At 37.5% G+C, this 23714-nt stretch overlaps 1 protein-coding gene across 1 annotated transcript; it reads right to left on the bottom strand.

Moving 5' to 3' along the window:
• Positions 1-1896: 1896 nt before the first annotated feature.
• LOC149068566 (uncharacterized) lies at positions 1897-23224 on the bottom strand. The gene is made up of 6 exons (XM_089251356.1): positions 23134-23224; positions 12337-16798; positions 12007-12213; positions 7604-7827; positions 6212-6290; positions 1897-3644 (listed from the first exon to the last, which is right to left on the bottom strand). Exons 2-6 carry the CDS (start codon positions 16795-16797, stop codon positions 3441-3443), a joined length of 5175 nt encoding a protein of 1724 aa, XP_089107482.1. The 5' UTR covers position 16798; positions 23134-23224; the 3' UTR covers positions 1897-3440.
• Positions 23225-23714: the final 490 nt, after the last annotated feature.

The raw sequence follows: 23714 nt of genomic DNA on the forward strand, positions 1-23714 counted from the left end.
TGGGCTGTACAAATGACATCACCCTTCTCCTATTCTTAATTTTCCAGCCCTACAAAAAAAAAATAAAAAATATAGTCCTGGTAGTTATTTTGTTTGATGGACAGGCATGCTATTAAAACATTCAAATTGCACTACACACAACATCAGTTTGAACGGGAATACTGAATTTTTCTTTAGGGATCAGTCACAAAAGCCAGAGTCATATTTCATGAAGACAATGATAACAAAAAAATGTTCCCCCTTAATAACAGAAATACCTGCAGTTTTTCATCTTAATTTTTTTACCAAAAGGACACGTGTTTGAGGCGATATATTAGCCCCTGATGGTTATTGCCTTCTCAATCGAACACTCATCATTTCAACAGTAACCAATCACTTTTATTCATTATAATTAAATTAGTGTTGGGGCAATTAATTGACAATAACTACTATATATTCGTAAAGGACATCTTTACATGTTTCTAGTGGGGTTTGTTCACCTCGCTCTGACTCTCCAACCACACAAAGGGGAAAGATTCTCCTTTCTTCTCCAGGGTTGCCAAAGCAACTTTCTGTCGAAATTGGCGTTGTGGTGAATCTTCTGTGGCGATTCACCACATGTTTTTTACCCCAATTGACTACTACTTAACCATACATACTGGAACGTGTTGCATCAATGTTGTCGGAATTATGCTGGTTCTATGTTATACTGGTGTTGCCATCTGTCTGCCATATTTTGAAATGAAGGTGGTAAATGCCTAATTTACCATCTTCACTATAAAATACACAGATGCAGCACCAGCAACAGGGCCGGATCTTGAATCCTGTGAACTATGCAGCCGCAGAAAGCATCAACTAAAAGGGGGTGATTTTTAGGGCAACAAAAGGCGCTATGGAAAAAAAATTGGACATGAGGAAATCAAGCTTCCCTTGGCCATCCTAATTCATAGGACCTATCTCGGCATGACCCGGGGGAAGCCTATATGATGGGATCTGGTTTCATGATTTTTGAGTGAAAGTATATAAGATATCACCTCCAACTGAGTACATACATAGCCTGAGACGATCCTGCATAGAACTACCCTCCCCTCCAATAGGGTGTGTGTATGTTCTCTATACAAATCTACAATTTTAGATTGATCGTCAACCAATTTTTGCATATATACTAAATGGGACCCGACTTGAACGATAGGCTAATTTAAAATTTCGTCAGAGCAGGGGAAATGCCCAAATGGGCAAAAAACTGTCGGGTAACAATAGTTTTTGGGCTTCAACAATCACTTTCCGATCATTTACTTTCATTACTGTGGTTCCCTAGCAATGCAATTCAGACACCTTTACAATGGTTTGTCACTTCTCTAACGCTGCCAGTATATGTATAATAGTTTATGACGTTATAATAGTTTGCCACATTATCAATACTCCCTCTAATGAGGCTTTTTGAATAGACGTCATAATCACCATCGCATATTTCCTGAGGGTCAGAAAAATGGTGATCCTCATAGAAATCAGTGTTAAAATTGCCGATTTTAATGCGGAAATTTGGTGTGGGGGTTTTTTTTCCTGTCACATCAATAATTTTAAAAACTGTATTGAATTCTCGATTTTTGAAATATTGAGTCTGCTTAGAGATATATGAAGCCCAGGAGATTAACCATGAAGTAATTAGCCAGACCTACTTTTGAGTTGGATATCCATGCAATAACATTTATTTCAACTTTTTATTTGTCATGAAAATTAATGTCTCCATGATGTCTTTTAATATTCAACTGCCTAAATTCATGTGGGTTAGGATAGTTTAAAATTAATTATGGGCCCATAAAAAGTACATTGAAAAAATTCCACAGCTTTAATTAAGCATTTTTGGAAGCTGATATAGGCAGATGTATAACTTGAAAAACGGGGGGGGGGGGGGGATCGAAATACTTAGCAACCCTTAAGGTATCCGACTACCTTTCTTGTAACTTTTCTTCAAAATAGTACTGGAGTGAACTTTAATAACATTTTTTGATAGAGAGTGTCTCAAAATGGTGAAAACAGTGATAAATTTTGGTCTACCTATGACATTTTCTATGAAAAAGTGTTTTTATGCCAAATTTTATGCAAAATTCATGTGATACTCAAAACACGATTACAAAAAAATTTGTTATAATGAAATGTTTTTCAATTTTCACAGTACATTTAGCTAGTAATGTTGCAGGTCATGAACCAAAATTTAAAGGATTGCATGATATGTTCCTAAGTTACACCAAAATATGTTTAAGTACGGTTGAAGTTTTTGAAATTTCATCCTACATTTTGTCTATAAAACACTGTAATTCAAAAATTATATGTGATAGACCTTAGATTTTGGTTCATAACCTCAACAATGTATAGCGAAATATCACATTAAAATTTCGTAAGGATGCAATGAATCAATTTTTACAAATCATGTCACAAACTCAAGTAAAATGTCAAAAATAACATTCTTCGCAAAACACGTTTAGTCTTCATTTGGGTATTAGTTGTATGTAAAAACGCAGCACTAAAGTGAACGTAACTTTGATTTCAAGTGTCATATAAACAAAACAAGGACTGTTTTAGAATCACAACAAATAGGACTTTTATAAAAAATAAAATAAAAAAAATGAAAATCTATATTTTTTTTCCAAAATTACGTTTTCAACGTAGTTGGATACCTTAAAAAAGGAAAAATATATATAAATTCATTTCTACGTTTCTTTAAATCTAGATTTGTTTATTTCATGAGTCACACAGGAAGTCGCCATATTGGTTAACTTAGACATGGTTTGCATGTCCTTAAAAGAAAGATATAATGTGATCCAAAAAGCCTCATTGAAGAAAACCCGGGCAGTGTCGGATATTACAGCTAGTATATCAATAAGTATGAAGAGTCTCATCCCTGGAGGATAGGAGGGGGCACAAGAAGGAAAATGTGGTCTGAAAGGGAAGCCATGGGGTAAGAAACATTGCTTTGGGAGGGGGGGAGGGGGATATAATAAAGCCGACATATTTTCTAAAAGTATGTCTCAGCAGGTGTTTTATATACACGTGCCCAGACAATTAATTGATAGGTACATATAATCTTAAAATTACAAAATTTACAAGAATAAAAATGAAGTCTTGATACAAACATAATTTTCCATCATGTATCAGAGAAATTTGACATGCGAAAGCGAATATCGAAAAAAAAAAGAAACCCATATACAAATATTTTAACTAATACTGATATGTACACTCAATGCTCAATTATCAGAACCCCCAATTAACGAACTACAAGTTTCACAAACTAATTTTCTGGTTTGGAACAATACACTATTTCTTTACATGTCTTTCCCATTTACGAACGATTTTTCACATACGTATTGGTTTGTTAAAAAAACGAACGTCAACTGCATATATATATATTTTTCTGACAAGGAATCAGGGTTATTAAGTTTTCATCAATCATATAGAAATGATTATCTGTGTAAATTTGGCCTTCTGGGGCAGTGAGACTGGTGTCTGTATACTAGATCTCCATTAGGGAACGCTTTATTGCAAAGCCAACAGAAATGAGCGCGGCAGTTACTACAGGTCATGTGATTGCACCCTTCAGTCTTTTCTATGGCTGTTTTACATGTAGGACACTGCGTGCTGTTGGCCTTTGTGTCCTGCAACCAGACCTGAAATACATAATTCGCAAAGTCATTCATTTAGTGGCGTGAAAAGAAAAAAAACATTTTAAAAATTACATCATAAACACTTTAATACAGTAAAACCTCTCTTTTGCAGTCACTGGCAGGACAGAATGCTTCGTTTGTAAAAGAGAGGTGACTTAGCTGACCTTATTTACCGGGGAAAGAGGATATTTTGCAGTCTCAAAACACAGCAATTGCCTATTGTCGCCAAAAATGATGCCAAAGGAGAACAAAACCATTAATTATGACAGAAATCTGAACAATAGCTAAATGGCGGGAAATGAAGAGCTAATGAGAATCGCAGTGGACTTAAATTAAGTTCATAAAAATAATTGTTCATGACTAGGGCTGAACATATTTCCTTGAGAAAAGTACAAGAAATCAAGTTTTCAAATACAAGAAAATACGGGACATTGCTTACTTTTAACATCATTTTTTGGGAAAGTTGTCAACTAACTATTAGTAAAAATTACTGAAAAATCGCCAATTGCAGAAAATGAAGCAATACTGCAAATTGCAGTACTTTAAAATGAATTCTATGAAATAAAACGTTTAGAGCGTAACAAATGTGTGAGATGAATGTCCTCATTAATAGTTGTAACATAATTTATGAGTTAAGAAGATAATTTCATACCTGGGATTTCGAAGTTAATTGGGATTTCAGTCAATAAAAATTCAAATTGGCTTTTCATCAAAAATACATGAAAAAACAGGCCATTTTGACGATAAAAAAGTCGGGATGGCCAAAATTACGTAAAAAGGAAATACCAGATACATGGTGACCCTATTCATGATGAATATTATTGAGACGAATACAGTTAGATCCCATTATAACGAACGCCAAGAGACCAGAGAAATCACTTCGTTAAAATGAAATTTTGTTATAAAGGAATTCCAGGTTACCTAGCATTGTTCCCATGTAACCTTATTTGGGGAATTAAAAAGTGTTCGTTAAAATAAGATTTTTGCTATAACGGTATTCGTTAAAATGGGATTCGACTGTATTTATAAATTCAGCCATAATTGTCATTATCTATTTAATAAGTATAGAATATATATATATATATATATATATATATATATATAAATAATATGAATAAATATAAGTAAATACATATTCTCAGCCTGGCATTTGAGTGGTTAAGGAGCTAGCTTCTGACTGTGCAGGTCTGGGTTCGAATCCTGGTTCAGGCATGGATGTTTACTAACATTAACAAATTCCCTGGACAGATCATACAGATCTCTTGGGAATACATGAGGATTATGTTTAAAAATAAAATAATAATAATGAAAGTAATTTTAATCGTTGATTTTGGTAAGGAATTGAAATGTAAGAAAAATCCCACACACATACTTGTTTTCATACAAAATTAGAATCTACGTGAAAATCTCCCTAATTTTTATCCCCCAAAGTTCCCATTCTCAAAAGCAGCTATTCAATGACATGCAGTCAAGTATGAAGAGTGGCATTTGAAAGTCTTGTGTCAGACGTTACATTTAAACGCGAGTCTACTTCCAGTAAAGTGATAGACTGTGACATGCTGATTTTACCTTTCAGTAAGTCTCTTGAGGAAAGAGTATCGAAATGGTCAAATTCTGGGCCTTTCAAACATAAACCCGAAATCAGGAAATTCTCAGTAAAGAGAAAGAATAAAAGTCTTAATAACACATAATAGATAATAGACTTGGGAAATAACACTCTCTTAACATTTTTACACCAGAAGATTGGCATGGAAGAATTTCCAGGCTCTTTACAGTTTGCATAGGTGCCAATTCCCAGACTTAAGAAATCTGTAGTTTATCACAAGCAATATACTGTACTTCACACCAAAGAAAGCATGTCATACAAATAAAAGGGAAAACTGGGGAATTTGTTGGGATTGCATAGGGTGACCATATAAATCATTTTTCCAAGATGTTCCCAAGTTTTTCGAAGTCCCGATTTTTTTCATAAAACAAAAATGTCCCATTTTTCTCCAATTTTCAACGAATCCTACTTGTATTTCTTTCATCCTTTGCTGAAATCAAGGATTAAATTTTGCCAACTTATAAACAAAAATTACGACTTTTAAACGTGAATATTGTACTTCTTGTTGCATTAAATGGGGTTTTTTTCAGTTGAATTCATTTCAACCTACTCTGATTTGCATTAGCATTTCATTTTCAGCCATTGTCGATTTTTCTACACTTTTCACATCATATTTGACGACATTTGGTGATTTTCAATACTTGAAATCCTCCCATATTTTCCCTGAGAAAACGGTCAGCTTGGAATTGCAAGGACTGAAAGAGTATTTTGTTTAGGGATTTTCCATTCAAGCAAAGCACAATTTGAGGATTTTTAGGGACATTTCTATCAAGATACAAAAAATCAGAAGAATCTAGTTTCCAACCAAATTCAGCAACAAGATAAACGATTAAACAAACTTTATCTAAATTTTATTTCATTCTCATCATTTAAAATTAAATACTTTTTCTTTTTTTGCTGAAAACACTAACTAGCAATTTCTTGTGTATTTCCTGCAAATTACAGAAATATTGGACATACTTACTCTATAAGAATAATCTGGATCATTTTTCGAGCCTTGAAACATGTCGCAGGACAAGCCGTGATGGAACACAACGTTACACCTGAGAACAGAAAATATATATACATTACTCACCCATGAAGTGTGCAGAAAAACATAATTTCTCATTCATTCGGTAATTTTTTAGATTTTTTGAGGGGCCATGGAGGATAGAATCACGTGATTGATGTCATTACGCTAGTTATTATTTAGTCTTATTTGCAGACATAAAGAGGAGTACAGTGATACCTCACTCAACTAACAAAGACAATTCATTCCGGAATCACATTTGTTAGCTGAAACACCATTCTTTATAGATTTCTGTGAAAAATCATTTAGTTTTCGTATATTTACAGTTTTTTAAGAGCATAAAGGCATTTTTTAGAAGTTTTTAGAGCAAAAAAATCCTAGCTCTAGCAGTGAGTAATTCCTTTTCTATATGAATTTTGACGTTTAATTAACATATTTCAGCATAAATTTAATTTTTTTGTGATAATTCTGCATAATAGATCAACGAAATGGCAATTTGTACCTTGATTCCTGAAGACCGAGGAATAATTTAAATTATGTTCGCCTCTTCCCGCCTTTGATTATTACAATGTGTAAATAATTTTAGCAATGGTCAGTTAAAATTATTTGATTTTCTGGAATGTGATATTACTCAATCAACAATTGTGATTGATCGAGGTCAAAAATTTCGAGAATTTAAAGAAATCATACCTCATTTCATTCATATTTTTCTTCTGACGTAACATCTATATTCCATACAACTATCTGCAGTGAATTTACAGTTTTTTTTTGCATGTAAGTGCATTTTAATATGTGAATTTAAAAATTGAGGTTGATCAGTCGTGAAATGCTGAGTGAGTTCCTCCTGAGAACAGAGGAGGATGGGGAAATGGTAGACCCCCATGACGTTCAGGACAAGGTTTCTGTACACGCACACACATATATCATATCCCTATTGAGTTTAAAGCAAACCAAGAGAACTAGAGTCATATTTGATAGGGAAGTTTTACTGTTTTTACTCTAACCTGTATATTTTTGATACTAGGAAAATGCTCCTAACATATCATGTACTGGAAGAGAGCAGCTGCCTGTGGAGCTGGCATGCTTTCACAGTGAAGCCCATCAAGATGTCTATTTGAAGGAGATGTATCATTCGTGATATGATTTTAAATTGGTTGCTATATGACAGAGTGCAGGGTAAATCAAAGTCTTCATAAAAAATATGAAGAATCATGCAAAAGTTATTGAAATAGCAGTTTGTGATGGACTACATGTATTGGAAAGAGGTGCAATGAAGAAGATTACATCCTGAAACGGGATGTACAGCATTATATAGTAATTTGTGTGCATGAGGGTGAAAAAACTCACCTGATGCAAATGTCATTGAGACACAGTGGACAGTGCCACTTATCTTGGGCAACGGTCCTGAAATCAAAAAACATGGGACAGTCTGGAGCTGGACAATACATCATGTGATCCTTGTTCTTCACGATGAAATCTGTAACCGCTTTCTCCAGAATCTTGTTGATTTCTTTATCATCGTTCTCAAGAGCTTTGCGTATGTCTTCCAGAATCAAATCTTTGTCACAGTCCTGGTGGGACGAACATGAAATGAATCAAAAACATACATTATAAGGATGATGAACATATTTTATACACATAGAGGGATTTACAAATCCCAAGTTCCCATGGAAATGAAAAAAAATTGGGATTAGTGTTTAAAATTTTTCAATTTTATGGTTATTAAATTGGAATTACAATAACAGAAAATTTTTGAGAAAAACGCATGTACACCCAACTTTTACAGTGAAAGCTTGCGAACTCGCCACTCTGGTCAAGTTGTCATTTTTCTTTAGTCTCATCTAGCTTTCAGAGATAACAATTTTTTTTTATGTCTTTGAGAACAAAGAAAGAACAAACTGAGCACAACTCAGGTGTGTGTATTTAACAGTCTGAGTGCATATCCAGTGTTATGTATGATTTTTTCAGTGCTGCCATCTATATTTCAGAAGTGAAGTGTAATGACAATATTTGTACTGTTTGTAGGCCTGTTGCTATCTGTGGTGAGACTTTTTAAGAGAGATTCACTCGCATTTGCATTTTGAAGTTGGGAACCACAGAAAACCACTTCAGCTTACCACCACACAAGATTTTCGATCCAATTGGTCTTTTGTGTCCTACCACAATAAAACCCAAAATTTTGGTGCAAGATACATGGAAAATGAAATTGAACCACCGCTGTGGTGGTCGAGTGGTTATAGTGCCGGACTCGTGATGCGAGGATCCGGGTTCGAACCCCACAGTGGTGGTCGGCTGAAGTTGGTTTTCTGTGGTTCCCAACTTCAAGGCGCAAATGCGAGCCGATCTCCCCGTTAAAAAGTCTCGCCACAGAGAGCAACAGTCCTACAACGATAAATCATTCAACCATAACACTTCACTCATAGTTTGTAAAACTGGGGGCAGATGACAGCACTACACATAACAAGCATTACACAGAAACAAAACTTTACGTCAGGTAGCACTACACGTACACGCACATCCCCGCATGTACCGATTCGTTGGTGGGGTTCCGCGGGGGGGGGGGGGGGCGGGGGGGGTGCATGTGTGGGTAGCAGTAGGGGCTCGGGATCCATGATGTTCTTAACTCAGCCACCTCGTTGGGCAATTTGCCTGTTGTGGCGTTGTATTTGTATTTGTATTTGTATAACTGGGATGTTCCCTTGCCTGACCACATTGAGAAAACATTTTCAGAGTGGTCGAACGGACTTGCCTGCTTGAAAGATATTGAAATACCTCGTTATATAGATATCAGAAAAAATTCCGAATTTCATGTTTTTGTCGATGCCTGTAAAACTGCTTACGCAGCATGCATTTTCGTAAGATTGGAAACAACAATGGGCATTAAAGTTATTCTGCTACGAGCAAAATCAAGGGTGTCCCCCCTTGAAGCAATTAACCATTCCCTGTCTGGAATTGATGGCATGTTGCATATGTGCTCGTTTAGCAAGTTCCATTAGAGAAGCTTTAGACATGCCTGATCTTAAAATTACTTTCTGGTGTGATTCGATGGTAGCACTATGGTGGATAAAAGAACATGAAATTGGTCGACTTTTGTGGCCAATAGAGTTAAGGAAATTCATGAACTGACAGATCCTAGGTGTTGGAGACATATTCCAGGAGAGTTAAATCCTGCTGATCTGTTATCACGAGGTTGTTCCCCTGCTCAATTAAAAAGCTCATTACGGTGGAAGGGGCCCTCTTGGCTGCTGGAGTCTCTCGAGATCTGGCCAGCAAATGAAATAGCTTGTCAAATGACACAAGTGGACTCAGAGAGAAGGAAGGTGAAATTGTGTAATCTCAATTTTTCAGTGAAGGAAGTTCCATGGTATTCGGTGAGATTTTCAAATTATCAATCGATTATCTGTTCGATGGCTTGGATCCTGCGTTTCATTTTCAATTTCAAGAGGAAAAACTCATCCAAGTTGAGAAGAGAACTTTCTGTTGATGAAATTGAAACGGCAGAAAAAACACTGATATATAAGAATTGTACAGACACAATACTTTCCTGTCCCTCAGGATATTTCTGTTCTTAATACATTCACAGATGAGGAAGGTATCATATGAATGAGGACTCGAATAACTGAACGCGTAGACAAACCCTCATTCATATCGCCTAACTTGTTACCTGATAAATGTCTATTTACTCATCGACTAATTGGATATTACCATAGAGAAAACTGCCATGGAGGGACCCAAATTCTTCTAAGTAGTCTAAGAGAAAAATTCTGGATATTCAGAGGTCGTAGGTTCAGAAGAAGTGTCTTGAAAGATTGCATTAGACGTAAACGATTTCAGGCTAAATCACTTAACAGTGATCCCGTATCACTTCCATTGGATAGGGTACAGGATGCTTCGGTATTCGAAGTTGTGGGTGTGGATTAGGCAGGACCCTTGTATGTTAGGAGGAGGAAAAGGCCTGGATAGTTTTGTTTACATGTGCAATATAAAAAGCTGTACATCTGGAGTTAGTTTCTGCTCTATTGACCGATGCTTTCCTTCTGTCACTGCGACGATTCATAGCAAGGAGGGGATGACCGCGGGTAATATATTCTGATAATGGTACCAACTTCAGGGGTACTGACAATAGTTTCAGTGAAACAGACTGGGTGAAAATAGCTAAATACTCTTCCACACAACGTATTAGCTGGAAATTCAATCCTCCCACAGCAGCATGGTGGGGTGGCTGGTGGGAAAGGCTAGTATGCACACTGAAAGAATTGCTCAGGCGAACCTTGAGAAGAACTGTTCTTTCTCTAGAAGAGCTGTCAACAGTGTTGTGTGACTGTGAGTCAGCCATCAATTCAAGACCCCTTACTTATGTGTCGGAAAGTACTGAAGATTTGACCCCCATAACTCCCGCAATGTTTCTAAACCAAAATATGGTTTACGAGTGCAAGACGTTGATGAGTGCGAAGCTACTAGCCTCAGAAAGAGAGTCTGATACCGACAGAAAGTGTCAAACGATTTACGATAGCAGTTTTGTAAAGAATATTTGGGTCTACTAATTCAAAGAAAGACGAAACTATCACCAACCCAGTTGAAAGTGGGGGATGTCGTCCTAGTTGGGGACGATTCCAAAAAAAGAATGGATTGGTCTTTGGCGAGAATCACTCAGCTGATTCCGGGGAGAGATAGAAAATTGAGAACTGTCATAGTGAAGTCTCAATCCGGAACATTTGTGCGTCCAATACAAAGAATTTTTCCATTGGAAATGCACGACAATGCACCTTCTAATTTGTTCTCTTGTAGTGACAGATCTTTTTCAGATCCTGATCTTCCCATGGACAACACCGTTGACGCAAGACCAACATCCAGATTCGGTCGGGCACTCAAAGCTCCTGAAAGATTGGTCTTGAACTGGGTTGAAGCTGTTTTGAAGATTTCGCTGCAAAACACCAGGGAGGATGAAGGATAAACCACCCAGAAGGGGCCTCTCTCCCCCGACGACGTTCCAGGAAGAGGCCACCCACACTCTTTAGTTTCAGTTCCTCTCTTTTTTTTCTCCTTTTACTGTCTGTTTATACGTATATGTGTGCGCCTTGTTGTAGACGAAGACAGTCATGCAGAATCATCCTCCTTACATAGATGAATTAAACATCAGTTAATTGTTATATGATTTAATACTTTCCTTATTGTGAATCTCCTTCCTATTGAAAGAACCCTCTAATACACGGTAAAAGCTACAGAGGCCAGTGGTCATTATTATGGAGAGAGAGCACATGTGTGCCTGAAGAGGGATTCAATGTTGACTCTGATATTGTATCTAGTAACTAACTGAAATAATATAAACTAATGATGCAAAATGGCCTGTATAGTGTTAACTTATTAGTAGGTGCATGACAGTATGCAGGGTCGTTGCAGAAGGGTGTTTGCATACAGAATGTGCAGTTAAAAATTTCGGCAACAATTCAATTTAGAACTTTGCCAATCTTTCAGCACTTATAGCTCGCTATTAAATCCAGATATTCTGAAAGAAATGGTAACACTTTAGAGGATTTTTTCTGCTCTTATTGAATATATGTTCGTTTAGTTTACATGTAGGTCTTTCAGAAACTGTGCAAAAATCTGTTTTTTCAGTGGGGGGGGGGGGGGGCAAGGCGGGGGGGCACCTGGTGTAACCGCACTTGCCGCACACTTTTTAAGTGGCTCTTAATGAGCATTGATAAAATATCACATTCATCATCATAACATAGGAAGAAACAAGTTTATACCTCCGCACAGCACTTGATTGGAAACTGTGTGTTCAACACTAGTAGATTAAGGCATTCTGCACAGTACAGGTGACCACAGTGTTCCAGGCGCAGGGACAGTTGGGATGGCGGAACTCCACACGTCGAGCAGCATTCTTCAGAGAATGACTGATACTCCATTGCCTCAGATGAACACTCTGAATACAACTTGTCTAACGCTTGTGATGCCTGCCAAATTATGAGGGGAGCGGACAAAACAGTAAGCAACATTAGACAATGAATCAATGACGCAGTTATGTTTAGCTCATTTACAAGTCAATTTTTTTTCCTTCAAAGTATAAATTCTCTTACCTTATCGATGCATTCTGAGCGACCATGGAGAGTCAACTCTGACGATCTTATGTTCATTTCTGCATTCCTCAATTTGTACCGCTCTATGAGAGATGATAAATTGATGCCATACTTTTTAATGATGCTCTTCAAGAGACCCCGAGCATTTCTTCTTCCTCCCAGTTTCTTCACCTTGACGATCTCATTCTCGATGTCTTGAATGAAGTTCCGTATCCTGGTGTGGGCTCTGTCACAAGCGTGTGGTGCTCCATATATCCTCAGCGTCTTTGATTTGTACTCATCGATTATATGCACACCTTCGTTCTTCTCGAGAGCTCTCAACCACAGATGGCCACCGTGCGTGAAAAGTTTGTGGAGTCCATCAATCATGCGACATGTAACAACTTCGCCTTCCAGTAATTTATGCACAGTGCCTTGCAGAAGATTCATGATGTCGCTGTTATTGGTCAGCAGTTCCAAACTGGCCATATTGTCCACTCCCTCAAGAGCATTAGCATTGAAATGAAAAAACTCGCCGGTGCACTCCAACTCTGCATTCCTGCCAATATCTTGTTCGAGCTTCATCAAGTCCTCCTCGAATCTCTGTCCAAGCACTTTGAAAACATCTGTGCTGCATAATATAACAGATTTGTATACTGGTAATGGTTTATAAACGGGAATTTCTCCAATGTGAAAGCCATTTAGTTTTTGTGATAGGTATTCTGCATCGTGTGAATTTGTGACATGGATGAAAGCCGTCATTATTTTCTCCGTCTTTTCAGGTGATGGAACCGAAATAGAGAAGTTATTTCCATCGACGTACTTGCAACACTGTGAAACCAGTTGTTTTTTGTAATCCTCGAGTTCTTCGAAAGTTGTAACAAAAGGCTTGTCATATATTATTCTCACTTCCTCTGTTACAATGCCACAAAGACATTTTTCGACGGCCTCTTTCAAATCCTCTTCAGTGACACAGGGGCCAAGACCAGATACGTACAACTGGTGCCCTTCGTTCTTGTTCAGTTGTACTTCTGCCTGCGATTCTTTCACATACAATGACCTCATGGCCAGACGACGTCCTGTAATGAAATCGTCTGGTTTAAAAGACACGAAGCCATAGCCCTTGCTCTTACGACGTGGCCAAGTAATTTTGACGCTGCACTGCACTGCACTTTTACTCCGACTTTCGGCGGGATCCTCTTCACCTCTGGATGCAGTGGCTTTCATCTTATTCTTGTCTGTGAGTTTCACGCAAGTGACAGAACCACCTTTCTTCCAAGTGATCTCAAACGAAACGCGGGAGTCACCTTTACTCAGCTCCAGCGGTTGATTTTCCTCTTCCAAAAGGAGATGTTTTTTCATGTTTTCTAGAACATCATGGATGTATGTTCTCACCTTGTCCCTCATCTCCAGTAAAGTAAAGAATGTTATTTTCCCTTCATCGACAGATGGCTCAACGACAACAAAATTACACTTCACAGCCTTCCTGATATTTTCTTCTATGTTTTCTTTAAGCAGAATATGCTTGATGAGCATCACAGAGACAGGTTCGATGACAGACGGGCAGAGTTTCGGCTGAAGTACGTCTAAGAGCTTTTCATCGATGCTACCCATCTCCTTGGCCTTTTCAATCACAGATTCTGGGATAGCTGTGACACCCATCATGTAATTCCTTGAGGACGTGTGCAGAGAGTCGAACACGACAAACTTTGGCATCTCCCCCCTCTGTATTACCGGCGAGGATGGGTGAAAAAACGTCATGCATGAGTTCTTTAATAATTGGTAGCCAGTTCGGTAATGTCCGTTGTACACACACAGGTTATCCTTGAAGCATTCGAACAAGAGCTCTTGCAAGACTAAACGCTCAGATTCTTTTTTGTATGCAGCTTCGGGATGGACATCCTCTTCCAGGTGGTCGCGCACATCCTGTAATATTTCACCAACTTTATTCTTTACTTCTTTCATCGTAGGGAAGTTGATGCAATGGTTGTGGCACCAGGATCGGTTGTAGTTGTTCTCCATCCACAACCAATAAATGTTCAGAAACGTGAACGTGTCACTGTCACAAGCCAATAGCTGTATTTTCATGGCTTCGATTCTTCTCTCTCGGTCTTTGTCGCTGCTGGCTATGAAAATTGGCTTGTTCACCATGAAAAAAGCAACAACAACGATAGCATCAAATGCAAATCCCCACTGGGTGCCCATGACTATGATTTTGGAGTAGGTTGGTACATAGGGGAGCTGCACCATCTGCTTCCCCATAGCGGAAAGCTTGCTGTCCTTAACTGCACCGGAACTCTTCAGCATTTCTAGGGCCCTGTCTCTGACGTCACAAGGTATAGACTCGACAAATTCAACTTCCATGGGATATTCAGGTCTGTATCGAAACATCTGCATCATGATGTTGTAGGGACTCTTGACGAGAAGATGAGGAGACTCCTGTTTGATCATGTGCTTTGCATAATTCCTCTTGTTGTACAGCCGGTAACACATGCCCTCGTGGTACCGCCCAGCGCACAGTTTCCGAATCTTGGCTCTGCCTGAGGAGATTAATCTGCTTTTGAACACCTCAACCAACTTTTCTGAATCGTAACAGTTGTCTTTAGCAACACCTGTGTCTACTATAAAAGATACTGTTGGGAGAGGCATCAGTTCTGCCCACGCCGTGGCCAATATGATCTTTCTCTTCTGGATTCCTTGTTTTTCTACCACTACATTGAGCAAAGACACCAACGAAGACTCATCTACCTTATTCTTGTATAGCTCGATGCATCTGATATCATACCACTGATGCTCTTCAAAAACCGATGACAAGTGACAAGATAATACCTTGATATCTTGTTCATCTGGTAAAAACACCAGGGTGTCCCCTGAACCATTGAGCTTGTGAATCGCAGTTACAGTGTCTGCCGTTTCCTTCAGATAGTCGCTATCCGCTGAATATGAGCTCTTCTTCCAGAATGTGCGCACAGGTAAAATCAAGTTTGGAGTGGTAACCACATTGACAGTGGCTGTTTTGGAGAAATAAGATTGCAAGTTATCTGTCCCGATTCCGGGCTGCACTATAAAGACTATCTTCCAGGACTCCCTCTTGCCAAGGCACGATCTAAACGATTCAAGCAGAAAGTCTGTTTCCACGTTGCGCCTGAGATCATAATGGAAGACTATGCAGGAATACAAAGTGAAGTCTGGATCCTTCAAACTCGTTTCGAACAGATTATGGGTGGTCGTGAACAGAATTTTCGAAACCCCAATTCTACTGCTTGATTTGGACGTCTCATAAGCGACGATGTCTTGCGCTCCATTAATTTTAGAATAAATCAACCTTTTCTTGAGAGATTGTGCAAAACCGATGGCCATTGCGTCAGTAGGCTCGCAAGATACTATAACACCTTCGCTACTCATGCCATCCAAGAACAACGGAATGGCAATACTTGCGGAATAGCACGCATCTGCCAATAATATTGTCACTTGATGTTCTTTCAAGGAATTCATGATCTGCTGCTTGAAAGCATAAGCTGGCAGTGATAGTTTGAATAACATACACTCTTTATTCACTGCTCCCAAAATTTCTTTGCATTTCGCCGCAATGGTTTCCACGTCAAGTTTGTACATATCAACAAAGTCTGATTTTAGGTTGGACATAAACTTATCGAATGTCTCTTGTTGTCTCTTGATTACATCCAGGTGCGCTTCCCACACCAATCTTGTTCTGCCCTCATTATTGCGGATATGTTCTGAAGCCTTCTCAAGAGCACTCTCGCACTTGTGAAAGCAATTCTCAGCTTTCTCATTGATTTGTTCCCTGTAATCTCTGATTAGTTCCTTGGGGGTTATGGACTGCAACCTATTCAGATAATTAGTCAAAAAATAATTCATCTCAGATACCTTGTTGCCGCTGGTTTGGGTTATGTCATTCCTTAGGAATTCATTCCTATTGTGATTCTGTTCTCGCTCGAAAGTTTCGCTTGTGTTAGATGACCTCCAACTTTGAGAACTCCTCGAGGAGGAGATGCTTTCGCTGTCAGAATCGCCACAGTCCAAATCGAGTCTGTCACGACTCCCATTTGTACTGCTGTTTTTCGAACCTTTAAAGGAGAAAAAATTGCTTTTTGCAGAAACACCAGAACCAGACGAATGATCATCTGATGATTTCTGTCGGAATGGTTTCCTCTTGTAACCGCGGCCACCTCTTCGGTTAGCAGGACGACCCCTGTTCTGCACATACTGTGGGTTGGTTTTAGGAACGTTTGTCTGGTCTGTCTCATACATCGGCTGTGAAGTGATGTTGCTCCAATCATCATTCAATATCTGATCCTGACATGCCTCAAAATGTTCACTGGTGGAAATATTGTTGTTATTATTTTGAAAATTATTACACTGCCTGCGCCTTTCTTGGAAGTTGTTGTTTCTTGGACCATAGCCACCTCTATTTCCATGATTCCATCGACCACGAGACCCTGAATTATTATTTCGATTCATCCTTGAATGAAAAAAAACAAAAATACAGTAAACACATGTAATTAAATTAAAAAAAATACAGCATAATTGAAGTTAGTTATGACTTAAATATGACGCAAAGTTTGGTAAAAAGACCTCTTCATCAACTTGTTTCTGGAAGCACCTGATCTTTCAAATTTCAAGCAAACTGTGGGGACAACTTTTCCTCCTCCATTTTTTTTTTTTTTTTTTTGGTTATATTAAACATATTTATTCATATTTTTTCTATCAACATCCCTGATTTTATATGTACAGTGATACCTTGGCTAATAAAGACAATTCATTCCAGAATCACATTTGTTAGCTGAAACATGATTTTCCCCACAGGTTTCTATGGGAGTTAATTGAAAGGATCGAATGTGTGTGTGTGTGTGTGTGTGTGTGTGTGTGTGTGTGTGTGTGTGTGTGTGTGTGTGATTTTGACCAAAATTTTAGTCATTTTCATAAGACACTGAAAGGCACTGTAAGAAAGACGAATACTGACCGAAGGCTGAGACAAACAACCTCACAACTGGGTGAAAGAGAATTTAAAGGAAGATGAAAAATTTCTTAGTTTATCCTGGACTGGAGTATGCCATAAGGTCTACAGAGGGACATGGGGAGTGTACGTAGAGGGACATAGGTATTAGGGGTATTTAGGTTGAGGAGGTGCTGAGAAGAGCTACGTGTTGCTCTTATTGGCACACAAGGCTTGAGCTATGAAGGAAGACTTGATTTCTTGAGCATGTTTACATTGGAAAAACGCAGGTGTGGGAAAGATATGATGGAGGTGTTACATTTTTTAAAGGGATAGATAGGATGGACCGCAAGTTATTAATACACCATCAATCAACTGCTTCAACAAAATTTAAGGAAAACTCACCACCATGCAATTCATTACTAGAAAGTTCATCGCTAGGAAAATTCACAGACTAACAATTCATCGACGGAAAATTCACTGCTGATAAAATTCACAGATAATAGTTTGACACGAGTCAGTCAGAGTGAAGAATACTGAGTGATTGACTCACTGAATGATATCGTAGTTAGTGAGTGGGCAACCTAGTGAGTAAATGATTCACTCACCCACTCACTCGATCATTCACTCATGTTGAACTGTTGCCAGTGAATTTTGTCCCATTCAGTGAATTGTTGGTCTGAATTTTCTTGGCAATGAATAGCATGGAAGTGAATTTTCCAGACAAGCTTCAATAAGGGGTCACCAGTATCGTTTAGTAAGGGACAATTCCAGGTTGCTGTGTTGCAGGGAGTTTTCCCTCTAATAGGTTTGTCATTAAATGAAATAGCTTACCTCTGGGGGGTCATGAGTTCTAACACAATTGGCACATTTAAAAAGAAGTGCAACAGACATAGAGGGATAAATCAAGGGAAGCTATCCATACTTAGCTAAGAAATTGACAAGAAATTGATAAGGGCAACCTTTGAAATTTATTATTACACACACACATATATGTACAACATATAATAGGCCTACAGACGCAATATACAAAAAACATATATATTACCATTTATATATTAGCCCAAGGGATTACATAATTCGTCCAGGGCATATTGATAGTGTAGTATATATTGGGGTTGACAACAGACCAATGGTGTATATAATTAAGATATAATATTCAGTCCTCACATTACATTCGTAAAGAGAGAAAAAAAGATGCATGTATAAGGGATTATTATTCAATTGTGTTGATTTTGTTTATGAGTAGTTTTTTGAATCTGTGTAGTGATTTTTCTGTTTTTATTTCGTCATTCAATCTATTATATTCTTTAGGTGCTATGTATATGAATTGTTTTTGTATGATGGTTTTGTTTGGTTTAGTTATGGCGCATTGAATTCCGTGTTGTCTGGTTTGTCTCTGCTGGTGTTTAATTTTGAACCAATTGGGATTTTTCTGAATAAAGAATAATATTTTGTAAAGATAGAGTTTATTGATGTCAAATCTATAATCATTATGACAGTCCTGGATTATATTTATTTTTTCAGATATATTATTCACAACTTTTCTCAGAGTGTTTCTTATTATATTTATATTTGAGTCATAATCACCAACCCATACCGATATACCATATTGTATGACTGGTAAAATCCATGCGAAATAAATAGTACGGAGAAAAAAATTTAGGGGATATAATTTTTTTCAAGCAGTAAATCCTGGTATTGATGGTAAGACAACCATAATACGTTTTATGGAAGTGCATTGTACTAACTATTTTCAAGATACATGTTTTTGTATTGTGTGTGGGTTGCTGTATTTTAGATATATTTAACATCCACATTGTTTTCAGCCACCTCTTTGGGCAATTCGCCTGTTGTGGTCTTGGGATTTGTATTTAAACTGAACCAGGGTCGGCTTTTTGACGTCAGTTTTTGACATGACAAGCATCAAAAACTGGTTTAAACTGTCAAAAACTACCAAAAACTGGTTTAAACTGTCAAAAACCTAAATTAATGCTTTTTGATAATGTTTTGAACACAGCAGGTATATAACATGATGAAAAACTTACTTTTTTGAATATACAATGTTTTAGTTTTAAACACTAATTTATTACAATAATTAAAAAAATATATTAATTATAATTTGCAATTTTGAATTTTTCAACATAAGAGTCTAGAACATATAAAATATAGTTTTGTGGTTCACTTATCTAAGCTACTGGCTACCCGTGTTCAATTTTCTAAGCGGAATAGAGCTGCTTATTCAAAATATGTATGATAGGGACATCACAGAGTTAGGTTTTAGACTTCAGAAACTATAAATCAGTATTAAAACAGTAAAAAACTTGTCAATGTTGTCAAATAGTTTTTTGTAACCTGATAGATATGATAAATAAATAAAAAACGCTTACTTTTATGTAGATTAAAGGGTTTTATATTCGGAATTGTAATTACTGAGAATCTATTTTGATATTTTAAATTTTTTGATCTGCCCAAAATTTTATTCCATGTAAAAATTCTCACACAGAATCTGTTAATGCACTAATTAAACTCATTTATTTTCATCTAAAAATTTCTTAGAGCTCAGGGTGTATAAATTCACAGAGTTTTAAAGAGTATTTTCAACCAAAGCAGAACCGACAGGACTTGATGCCCAAAGCATTTGTTTTGCACATTTAAAATCAAATACAGCTTCAGTTGGAAAACCATTGCATTATAAGTATACCATATCATAGTGCAAAAGTAAGAATAGTCAAGTTTGATTAAGGATAAGTTACAGGAGTTTCTTAAGCTTCATGTACAAGCTAGTGTTGCTAAATTAAATGACATTTTAGTTCTACAATTAAGTATTTTGATCGCTAGATATATTTCAATGTTATGCACAATAAGAGTATCGCAGTGATTATCCAGATAATTTAATAATAACAGGAATTAACATTGCATATATGATGTAATAAACTTTTTTAAACACTTATCTGTTGTAAAAAGAGTCCACCAGATGCTTATATTTACACACATATGTAAGCGGTTAAAGAAATTTTGGAAGATCAAGAATCATCTTGAATCAGAGAATGTCCAATCATTCCATAGTTTTCCCTTCAGTGTTTATGCTATGCTTTATTCAAATTGTATATTTTATAAGAAAAAAAAACATTTTGTCCAAAATAATTCTGTAGAGAGTAGAAAATTATTTTAGAATGATATTAAATATGTACTCTTTGTATAACGCAATCACTTTAAACATTACATGTAATTGACGTGTGCATTTTCCAATAGGAATTTTTATATCGAAAAACAATATTTAAGGTTTTCGACAAAGGTTTTTGACGGAGGGTTTTTGAAATGTCAGTTTAAACTGCGGTTTAAACCGTCAAAAACCTGCCAACCCTGAACTGAACATATCTCTTGTTTTACACGATGTAGGCTACAATATGCAGTGAAGTTCGTGATCTTCACTCATAGTTAGAAAAACTGATGGCAGCATGATGCATAACAAGCATTACACAGAAAAAAACTTCATGTTACATTCACAACACATGCATGCACATTCCAAAATGCACCAATTTGTTAGAAGTTCCGAAGAGGAATGTAAACAAGGTGCATGTGTGGTTTAGTAGTACTAGTAAAGTTCATGAGCCATAGCGAAAAAAAGTTGTGAGCTATGCAATAGTTAGGTCATTTCTCTATCTCTCTCTCACACACACACACATACACAAATGGTAACGATAAGTTCTTAGAATGTCCAAACTGTTTGGTTTTTAGTCTTATTGAATGCACTGAAACCCCTCAAGTCTTAGGTTTTTTCTTTTTAAATGCATTTTCCCTCACGTCAGTCACTCATTTTGCATGAAGTGACTCAAAATCCTTTCTGAAAAATAGAGGTGTATCTGTAAAGTGATTTTGAGGTGAAAATTGATCTGGCCCGAATGACATTGGGGTAGGGGGCCCCCACGACTGGCACAGTGGTAAGATGCTCGTCTACAATAATGAACACTACTGCCACATCCAGAAGTTCAATCCGCAGATTTTATTGTTAAGATAAGAAAACATATATGTTATTTCAAGTGGCACTTATACCAATAATGCCAACAACATCACCCTTTCTGGCGCTAAAACATATATTTTTAGTCTCGTCTTATATCCTTAGTAAATAGCCCCAAATCGAGTCTAGCAATAAAAAAAAAATTGTTGACAAACAGTTGTTTACTGTATATATTCAGAATTTACCCATATTTCAATTTGGGAGCCTTCTGAAATCACTGGGCAAAAACATGGTTAATATATGGGAGAGCTGACTGATCTAATATGTATGTATATATACGAATTGACATCATCATGCAACTCCTCCTCCCACACTTTCAAGTCTATCTCCACTTATACGCAGAAGCCTCACTTACCAATGCAGATTCAAGGTCCCATATGGCATTATGTAAAGTACTGACTTCATTCACTGAAGCCACCCTGGGCTGAAGTCATGGGCCCCCTATAATGGATGGAATAGCAGGGCTCCAGCCACGGGGACCCCTACCATTTTTTTCACACTATAAATTCATTTATAGTGGGCTGAGTGTTTCCTAACCTTTTCCATTCCAAGCCCCCCTCGGAACAGATGCAGTATGGTCCGCCACGACTTTGGCGACTTTTTTCTCGCGATAAGTCGCCAAGACCGTCATAATGGGGCCCCGAGTTGCCGTATTTTTTAACATCTTTTCAGTTTTTGCTGAGTGATACCAGATGGCGCTGGCTTCGCCAAACAGGATTTTTCTTTTGTTCACAGAGTTTTTTCAAAAATTCAAAACAGCTGTTGTTCCATTTCCATCGTGTCTCTTGGATTATTATTCCTCCCTTCTGTAAACCAAGTCATTTGGATTATTATCTGGTCAGGTTGTATCATACCGTTTTATTAATTCGTTCTATTTATTACTTATTCATCCATTGCCATGCCTTCTGTCTTATCGGTTTATTATTTAAAATGAGCCTACAGAATTTTTCATGCCCGGATCCGTTTATTAAAAAAGGGTCCGGGTTTTAGTTTTAATGCATGGATCTGTTTATTATTTAAAAAATGGTCCAGATGTAATTTTTTTTCACCGATATATTTTTCTATATTTATGCTTGGTGATTTCTATTATGTTTTGCACGGTGATGATTTTTTTTTTCCAGTGTCCATAGTGTCTGACAGCCTTGGCGGCGAGTCGCCAAGTGGCGGACCATACGACAGCTGTTCCGAAGTTTTATGCACAGCTGGCTCACCATCATGGGTTCTAAGGAAAAGCTATTTTCTTGAAGTCCTATACATAGCTGGAAGTAAAAGCTTACATGTTTGCATTTGTATTAGATCTCATCGGGTAGACCCCAATCAGTGCTGTTTTAATGCATGGGCCTGCCCGGGCCTCAAGAGGAGAGGAGCCTCAGAAAAACGAGAAGTAGTTGAATTTTTCGAGAAGTGGCCAGGTAGAACCTCAGAAAAATCACTTGGCCTGGAGCCCCCCCATGATTCTCTTAAGACGGATCTGGCCCTGATATGAGGTCATGGGTCCCATTGGTGAAGATGGCCTGGTTTTACGGACAGCTTTGGGATTGAAAGGTGGTCATATTTTATTCCAACACACTTCACTTGAATGCTATATTTGTTCACATCAGTTCTCTGTAGCACCCCACTTTCACCTCACCGCTTGCTGCGACTCTCTACTTTCATCTGATTTTCACCCTTGGCATCCCCTTAGAATATCCCAGGGCCGAAAGAGAAGACCATATGGCCCCAGGTTGAGAATCACTGGTAAGGGACTGCGTGATAAGTACATTATATTGTATGGTGCCATCTGGGATCATTATAACAATGAAAAGATAATTCAACAAAGACTACAAATAATTATAATTACTTGCTAATGGGAGTTGATTTTCCAGCTTTTCATTGACAGGAGCGGAATCATGAGCAGCTTGATGCCGAATCAAACCAAAGCTGCATTAACTTACAAGCGGCTTTGAATCAAACCCACAACGCGACGTACATCTCTAGCAACAGGTACCACAAACAACATGATAAGACAGAGATTAGTTTTAGTTTCAGTTCAGCAAAGTTTTTTGTTGCCAAATGAGAAAAAAGCAATTTCTATATCACATCGATTGACCATATTTATTTGCAGAAAACTCATTTTGTTAAAAAATGATTCTTGTTTTGATAGTTAATTCTTCATTTAATAATATTAAATAATTTTCACTGAAAAAATTACAAAAAAAAGAGTATAATCACGAAAACGATGGCCAGTAAATTATTTGAATGACACTGTCCCGTAAAATGAAGGATGTATGGTCACGTTGATTTTACATATAATTTTTGTTCCAATTTCTTAAGTTTTCATATTTTCAAGTGGCTGCTCTCTGCGGAGAGACTTTTTCAAATGGGAACCCGGCTTGCATTCGCACTTCGAAGCTGGAAAACCGCAGAAAACCAACTTCAGCC

The sequence above is a fragment of the Pholcus phalangioides genome, unplaced genomic scaffold (assembly GCF_987345545.1).
Source record: "Pholcus phalangioides strain wild (caught in Gottingen) unplaced genomic scaffold, Ppha-v1.0 ptg000024l_1, whole genome shotgun sequence".
Classification (NCBI taxonomy): Eukaryota; Metazoa; Arthropoda; class Arachnida; order Araneae; family Pholcidae; genus Pholcus; species Pholcus phalangioides.